At 33.6% G+C, this 8,719-nt stretch overlaps 1 protein-coding gene across 1 annotated transcript; it reads left to right on the forward strand.

The window, feature by feature from the left end:
* Positions 1-1,887: 1,887 nt before the first annotated feature.
* Positions 1,888-7,926, forward strand: LOC110937720 (DNA-directed RNA polymerase III subunit RPC7). Its single transcript, XM_022180172.2, has 9 exons — positions 1,888-2,046; positions 2,525-2,651; positions 4,225-4,360; positions 5,966-6,040; positions 6,142-6,195; positions 6,266-6,312; positions 6,694-6,798; positions 7,301-7,358; positions 7,710-7,926. The coding sequence occupies exons 2-9, from the start codon at positions 2,562-2,564 to the stop codon at positions 7,724-7,726; spliced, it is 582 nt and encodes a 193-aa protein (XP_022035864.1). The 5' UTR covers positions 1,888-2,046; positions 2,525-2,561; the 3' UTR covers positions 7,727-7,926.
* Positions 7,927-8,719: the final 793 nt, after the last annotated feature.

An 8,719-nucleotide genomic window follows, 5' to 3' on the forward strand; every position in this document is an offset into this window, starting at 1 on the left:
CTTAAAATAAAATTAACTAATATTATTTATCGTTTATACATTTACGGAGTTTTAAATAAAGGGTTAAATTTATTGAGACTTCGTTAACAAATTTTGCAACAAAAGAATAATCTATTTTTATCACGAAAACCAAACTTTGTATTAATATATTAAATATTTTTATTTTCAATATACAAAATTACATTTTACTCGACCCATGTAATACATGAGGTTTTTTAAGATATAACTTTTTATTATTTGATATATAAAATTAGATTTATTCAATTCGTACGATACACGGGGTTTTTTAAAGGTATATATTTTTCTATTAGTTAGTATAGAAAATTACATTTATTCAAACCGTGTAATGCGCTTATTTTTAAAGATGTAATTTTTTTATTATTTGGTATATAAAATTACATTTATTCAACCCGTGTTATAAATGAGGTTTTTTAAAGATGTATTATTTTATTATTTGGTAAACAATATTACATTTATTCAACCCTGTAATACACGTGGTTTTAAAAATATAATTTTTTTATTTGGTATATAAAATTACATTATTTAACCCGTACAATATGGTTCTTATAGATATAACTTTTTTATTATTTAATGTATACAATTATATTTATTCAACCCGTACATAAATGAGTTTTTTAAAGATATATTGTTTTATTATTTAATATATAAAATGTATTTATTCAACCCCGTGTAATACACGGGGTTATAACCTAGTTCATTATATAAATAAAATAGTTCATTAAAAAGTACACAACGGAATGATAAGTTTCTTTGTTTCAACCATCAATTGAACATGTTGAATAACCATTAATCGATATATGCCCAAATATGTCTACTCTTAGGACTCAGTTACTTCCTTATGGTGCAACTTGGAACTTTCGAAGTTGTGTAGAGAGCACCATCTGTTCAAAATTGAAAGCCCAATCTGACACTTTACCTTAAAGGCCCACATGTGAGTTTTACTTTTAATTTCGCCTTATGCTACTGAATTATCGGCCCAAGATAAAGGCCCGTTTATCTGGTTTCTTTTCTCCAAGATGTTAAAAGGATAAATTTTTTTGTTGTAGGTGTCGGGTCAAAATTGTATGTTAACAATGGCGCTGATATATCGTGTCAACCCGACCTGTTAAAATACGAACGTGATAAGACACGAACCCAAAACAAGTAAACACGAAAACAAACGAAATCTTGTTGTGTCAAGTTTCCAAACACGAACCTGATAATAACAGGTTACACGAAATGACCAGTTAAGACACGAATAATTATCAGCGTATCATACGACATGTTAAAACACGATCATGACCTGTTATTAAATATATAAACTTTACTTTCAGGTATTTTTTTATTTATTTAAAATTAGGAGCCCTGCATTTTTTTATTTAAAATTATAAACGTGTCATTAACGGATCTTTAAGGTTAACATCATGGGCGAAGCTTTTAAGGGGCGGGAGAGGGCGGCCGACCCGCCGAACTTTTCGCTCAGTAGTGGAGAGTATGTAGTTTTCGTATAGAAAATTTTGGGTATATACGTTTTCGACCCCTCGAACTATTCATTCAGTAGTGGAGAATATGTAGTTTTCGTTTAGAAATTTTTGGGTATATACGTTTTCGACCCCTGGTTTTATAGAAATTTTTAGGTCTGGTGACTTCCGCCACCCGGTCGGAAATCTCAAGCTTCGCCAGGTTAACATGTATTTAATCTTTTAAGACACAAAACTAAACAGGTCTTAACGTGTCAACCTGCTATAGACACAAAGTCTGTTAACCTTAAACATGAAACTTGTTAACTTCGTTTAGATTCGTATCCTTGTTTGTATAGAAATTGTCAGCCCTATACCGGCATTATATTTATGGGCCTTGCAAGCCCCTTCGTGTAGGTTTTGCTCCTTAACTGTTTTTGGATTATCAAAAACTAATTGAAGATTTAAAAATAAATAAAAATAAAGGTAACCCTAAAAAAAACAGAATGGGTCGCTCTGATTTTGTGGATCTTTGAAATTCCTTTGTGTGCTTCTGCTAGCCGTTACAGACTCCTGCTATAATCAGGTATGAAACAATGATCGAAACTCATTCTGTGTTGTTTCTGTTGTAAGTTTAATATTTGTTGCTTGTTTAAAATTTCTTGTTTATAATCTGAATATAAATTGATATGAGTCAATTAGATGTCTCAAATTTATTGTTCCTAGGAGTAGTTAGAATTCAATTGTGCTATTTCTTGTTTCTCAGATTACGATTTTTAATAGGCAGAATAATTGTTAACTACAAGATAAATGAATTGATTACATAAAGGATAAACTACTTGTTAACTGTTGCTTTTACCCACCCATTTTTATAATCTTGTGAAATAGTTTGATGTTTTTTCGCCGTTTTTCCCACCCGTTTTGGGCCACCCTTTTTTTCTCAAACGAAAATTTCTGGATCTGCCACTGTTACAGAATTTGAAGGGGGTGAAAGGTTGCAGATTTTGGAATGGTTATTTAGTGTAGGAATGTTCATGAGTTTTTGTGTATTTTTCATGGTGCAGGTGACTAAAATTGCAATAGGTGCTAGGGTTTGTTCGGATGGCATTTAGAGGAAGGGGACGAGGGCGAGGTGGTTTTGGTCAGGGTTCCGCGAGTTTTGCAAAACAAGAGCCGTATGTAATATTTCCTGTAAGTCAAGTTTTGATTCTGTTTTTTCAAGTAAATAGATTCCAACAGTACCATAGCTGTTAATGGCGAATAGCTACAAATAGCGTTAAGGTACCTATATGCTACATAGCGAATAGCTATAAATAGCGGGTGGATATTTTATAAAATAGCGATACACTAGAAAAAAATTTAAAAATTTTTTATGTATATTATCTCAAATTACCCTGGTATATATATGCTATTTTACATGTATATTTAACAAAAACCTAAAATCCAGCCTATTTTATAGCAATATTTAATTGCTATTTATATTAAAAATAAATAAATAAAGTGTCGCTATTCTCGCTATCTATCGCCACAACCCTAATAGCGACCAGGGGCGGACCTAATGTAGGTTGGGGCGTAGCACGGGCTACGGCTCAACTTTTTTCCGGTAGTGTAAATTTTTTTTTTTTTTCGATTTTTATACTAAGGACACCCCTCAACAAGTACTAGGACACCCCTGAAAAAAAATTTACAAACTGAAATCAAGCCCAAATAATACTGATTATATTAGCCCAAAAAAACAAATGATAGTCCAATAGTAATTAGCCCAAATAACCAAATAATAACCCAATAGTTTATTAGATTGTTGTGCTAATTGTGATTGAGAGTTGTGAGTATTCTTTATTTCTTTTCTTCTTGAGTTCTTGAATTGTTTAATTTCGATCTAAAAATTAAAAATAAACTTAGCCCAATCTAATATCTAAAAACTTATTGCCAATATTAATTCATAAAGCCTAGCCCAAATGTGATATGCTCAATATTGATTTGTTAACCTAAATACTAATAACTTAAAAAAAAAAACTAGTTTATAAAATTTAATTCGGTAAGACCACCCGTAGTGGGGCATTATTTTTGAAAAAAATCCAAAAAAAACGCCCCCTCCCCATTACATAGGGCGTTATGGGGCAGTTTTTTTGAAAAAAAAAAATTGGCTTGGCGTTTTTAAAACCACGCCTAAAAGAGTTTGTGATGGGTTGACTGGGTTTGATTGGCCAATGAGAAACTAGCTTGTTTTTTTTTTAATAAAAAACTCCTAAAAGGGATTATTGGGCATTATTCCCACTACGCCACTTTTGCAATAACGCCCCCATGCTCACTGGACTGCCACGTGTCGGATAATGCCCCATGGTGGAGACATTATTTTTCTAAACCACTACACATGGTCTAAGGCCTAAGGGCCTTTTTTTGGCTCACCCAGGGCACTTGAATTTTCAGGATCGGCCCCGCCCCGCCCCGTAATGCAGGTAAAAAAAAATTTGTTCTATAAATGTATCGTAAAAAAATTTGGGATACCCTTGAATATTTTTTCTAGTTCCGCCACTGATAGCGACACTAGACCTATACGCTACGTAGCGCGCTATAGCGATCGCTATTGACAACTATGAACGGTACACGATACCCACACGTCTACGAAACTAAAAACCATCATAGCATCCGAAAAAATCTTGTTTTGGTTCCAAATATCGTTAACATCATCATTATCCTCACTGTAGAAAACTGGGTTTGGTGTCCGTTATCAACAGTCAAAACAATATATTGTCGTGTGCAGGAAATCGAAGAATACCCAGAAATCAATCTCAAACAAAAAGAAGAATTTAAGAAATTAATAGTATGGGGTGAGGATTTGAAAAAGTTTTGGGTTTCATCTCCTTATCATTTGGCGTCTTCCGGTCAAGATTCGGAAAGTAAGCATTCCATTTACTGAACTGTTTTTTCCTCTTAAACTGCCTATTTTGTAAATTTTGATGTTAGTTATATATTCTTGACCGGCTTATAGAAAACTGGATCTCGTTTAGTACACGGAAGCAACTGGTGCCACGTCATACATGAAAAAGTATCGATTAATGTTTTTAACTTGGTCATAGAAATCCTTGGAGAGGGCCATATTTCATTCAAAATGTATCAAAAATGCATAAAACCTCATTAACTTGTTTTTTTCAGAAGCTAGATCATCATGGTAACAATATAGGTTCTTATCATATTTTCATGAGTAAAATGTCATTTTCGTCCCTGAGGTTTGACCAGTTTTGCGACTTTTGTCCAAAGGTTTGTTTGTCCGCGTTTAGATCCAAAAGGTTCGAAATCTTGCCATTTTCATCCGGCTCATTAACTCCATCCTTTTTTCTCCATTAAGTCAGGGGTATTTTTCGTCTTTTTTCTCCGTTAAGGGTATTTTGAATCTGTGTTTAAAAAAGCGCGCTTGAAGCGAGCTTGAAGCGATGAGGCGATGGAAAAAACGCTTTTTTGGCTCTGAAGCGTTACATTACGTGAAGCGAAGTGAAGAGAGCTTTAAGCGGCGAAGCGATGAAGATGTGAAGCGACACTCCAGCCAATCAGATCACCATTTGGGCCATTTTTTAAGCCCAACAGTCTTTACAAGGTACATATCGACCTTATATCGACGATATAGCGACTTCCTATGTGAAATCCGGTGACAAATTCCGGCGACGGAGTTGCTTTCAGCCGGAAACCAGGAAGAAGGGGGAAGAAGAAGAAGAGAGACGCTGACGGCTGCGTATATGTCTTTTAGGTTTTTAGGGTTTTCATAAGTTAAGGTTTTTAAACATTTAACCCCTCTATCTTTCATTAGTTTACATTCAGTCCCTAAAACTTCTAACTTTTTACTTAAAAAGTGTAAAGATAGTTTGTCTATTTAAACATTTAACCTCCTCTATCTTCAGTAGTTTACATTTGGTCCTTAAACTTTTTAATTTATGCATAAAAGTACAAAATTAACATTATAAAATACATATATATAATATGGATAGCTATTTTTTATACATATATATAAAATTAACATTATATATAATTATATATAATATGGAGCGCTTCGTATACGTGAAGCTCTCGCTTCGCGCTTGAAGCTTCGCTTAAAGCTTTTGGAACCAAAACGCTTCGGAGCGCTTCGCGCTTTTTTAAACCAAGTTTTGAATACTTGTACATTATGCTAAATGCTTGTACATAAAGTGAAAAAGACTGGATTGCTCTTTAAGTTGACAAAAAAGACCGAAATACCCCTGACTTAACGGAGAAACATGGATGGAGTTAACGAGCCGGATGAAAATGGCAAGATTTCAAACCTTTTGGATCCAGATGCGGAAAACAAAAACTTGGACGAAAGTCACAAAACTGGCCAAACCTAAAATGGCATTTTACTCTAATTTCATTTGAATAACTTTAGCTACTAAAGGAATCCAAGAAAAATACAAAATTTATTCCTTTTTCGGCCCATTCTAAAAAATTACCATTCTGCCTGCTCTAGAATATTTACATTGAAATTGTGGTACCAGGAAACAGAGGTATTCGAAAGGCTCCACTTTCAGACTTTATGAAGTTGACCGATGACTATGTTCCTGCGGAACTAGGTAAAACATTGTCGTCTGAAGTTCCTTTCATATATTATTATTCTCACATTTTATACCTTATTTCACCACTGAGATACCTGTTTTTATTCCTCTCGAAACAGTTTCAAAGAATGTGAAGCGCAGCAATAAGAAGGTCCGATGGGATCCACAGTCAGGTTTGATAAATATTTGTAAATTATGAGTTAAACGAAAAATGATAAGATAATAATATTTTCTTTTGCGCAGACCTAAAGAGATTGGATTTCTTTGAGAAACTAGATCAAGGGCCTCAAGTAATATACTAATATTCAATCATTTTAATCTTACTTTAAACAATTCATTTGAACTGGTGTTTTTTTCTTTCATGAGTAAGTTACGTTTTTGGCCCCTGTGGTTATATCACTTTTACTATATTAGCCCAAAATAAGATTTTTTAACATATCTGCCCCCATGGTCTCTATAACTAACCATTTTGGCCCCCATGATCTCTAGGCTTAGGGGCCAAAATGGTTAGTTATAGTGACCATGGGGGCATATATGTTAAAAATTCTTATTTTGGGCTAATATGGTAAAAGTGATATAACCACAGGGGCCAAAAACGTAATTTACTCTTCTTTCCTTCATATGTTTTCTTAACTTAACATACGATGGTGTTATCTTGTTTGATATTCTAGGGTCAAGATGACGGTGAAAAGGAAAAGAAAGAAGATGAAGATGATGAGGAGGATAACGAAGTTATTGAAGAGGAAGAAGACGACAGTGGTGATGATTATGATCAGGTATATCTTATCTTTCGCCAATAATGAATTAATTACCAATATTTATTCTTGTTCATGAAAATAATTAAACAAAAGTGAATCTATATTTAGTATGTAACATGGGTTCAGTGCAAAATAGATAATTTATACGTGCGGGTCAAAAAAAGTCTGGTTCGTCCGACTGACCAAGACCTTTTCATCCTTTTCATTATTTTGTAAATATATAAAAGTATTAACGATGATTACGAAAACTGTTATGAATAATAATCTATCTCGTTCTTAGTAATACAACAGCATCTGTAATCCGTATGCATGTTAAGTGGATTTTTACCCCTTTAACGTGTTTGACCAATTAGAAATGTTTCACTTTTTAGCTAGTTTTGTTATATTAAATCTCGTTGACCCGTAACGATGATATACTACTCGAATTGACCTGTTATTATACAAATGATTTGAAATGATCATCTTAAATTTGTGGTGTCTAGGAGCATACATATTTATTTTATATTAATGGGCTTTGCAGAACATTGATTTCGATGACGATGAAGATGACTTCAACATGAATGATGATATCGGTGATGGTATGCAATCTTTCCATTAATTTAAAACTGAGGAGCAGTGGCGGACCCAGGAATTATTTTCTAGGGTTGCGAACTAAGGGTTCAACCCAATTTTCAAAAAGGGTGCGGTCGGGATTTTTACCTCGAAAATACACTAATTTTTTTTTTTCAAGGGGGCGCCCGCCCACCCAAGCCAAAGCTTGGGTCCGCCCTTGCTGAGGAGGAACACCTTTACTAAACACCTTGAGTTGACTGTTAAGAAATAAATAAATAAATAACAACATATGGGGCCTTTAATTTACATCTGGGCTCGCTGATTATCAATTAATCTGCATCTGACCTCTCTGGTTATTTGTTTATATTTGGTTGCAGATGAGGGTTATTATTAGAAGCTGCTGCTTATTGGTACATGTCTTGATCTGGATATGAGTGAGAGTTATTGAGAAAGCAATACTGGTTTCATGTTGAGAACAATATGAAAACATCCTGGGGTATGGCCCTTCTACTGAAGGGTATTATGGTCATTTTAGATCATTATAAGACCTTTATGTATTATGATGATTATTATGATTAGGTTGAAAATTAAATATATATATATATATATAGGATTAGGTTCAAGAGTGAACACAAGTGTAGCTTGCGAACTGAGTGAACTAATCCTGGCCATACACGTGTGTAGATCAATGGCCAGGATTTGATGTTGAAATACACTAGTGTATTTCACGATTTGATAATGAGATCCTGGCCATACATGTGTGTAGATCAATGGCCAGGATTTGTTCACTCAGTTCGCAAATACACTAGTGTTCACTCTAGAACCCCACCCTATATATATATATATATACCTATATATATATATATAATTATTATATAGACGGAAATGACAAATTATTATTATATATATATAGCTTGACTTAGACTCTTTTAACTTTTTAAAAATTTTATAAAATGTCATTGTGACCCTTTTGAATTTTACGTGCTTATTTTTATGTACGTGTCGGTATAAATTAAGTTAGTTTATGTTTCAACGTAATTTTCTTTCCCAAAAACGAGTCATGTTTTCGTGCTTATTTTTATGGAGGTGTTCAGTTGGTGTATGTTTTGATGTAAATTTTGTTTTGAAATGAGTCGAGTCAAATATACTGCCTTTCATTAGCTCGGTATAAATTTGAGTTAGTTTATGTTTCATGAGTAATGTCAGATATAATATGTTTTCATGCTTATTTTTATAGACGTTTTTGGTTAGTCTATGTTTTGATCGATAAGAAATTACAAAAGAATTCTGCACAACTTTTCCGCTATGTGGGGAATCAATTCTAGTTAGTTAAAAAAACCAACTGAATTATTGATTTGTCCTCCATTGTGGCGATCGAACCTTTATC

The sequence above is a fragment of the Helianthus annuus genome, chromosome 4 (assembly GCF_002127325.2).
Source record: "Helianthus annuus cultivar XRQ/B chromosome 4, HanXRQr2.0-SUNRISE, whole genome shotgun sequence".
Lineage (NCBI taxonomy): Eukaryota > Viridiplantae > Streptophyta > Magnoliopsida > Asterales > Asteraceae > Helianthus > Helianthus annuus.

Excerpts from the sequence above, each read along its gene's own strand:
- LOC110937720 (XM_022180172.2), top strand. The coding sequence starts at position 2,562 with ATGGCATTTAGAGGAAGGGGACGAGGGCGAGGTGGTTTTGGTCAGGGT. Across the intron at positions 2,652-4,224 it reads AGCCGTATGTAATATTTCCT|GAAATCGAAGAATACCCAGA; the intron begins GTAAGTCAAGTT and ends TGTCGTGTGCAG. Across the intron at positions 6,196-6,265 it reads CCGATGGGATCCACAGTCAG|ACCTAAAGAGATTGGATTTC; the intron begins GTTTGATAAATA and ends TCTTTTGCGCAG.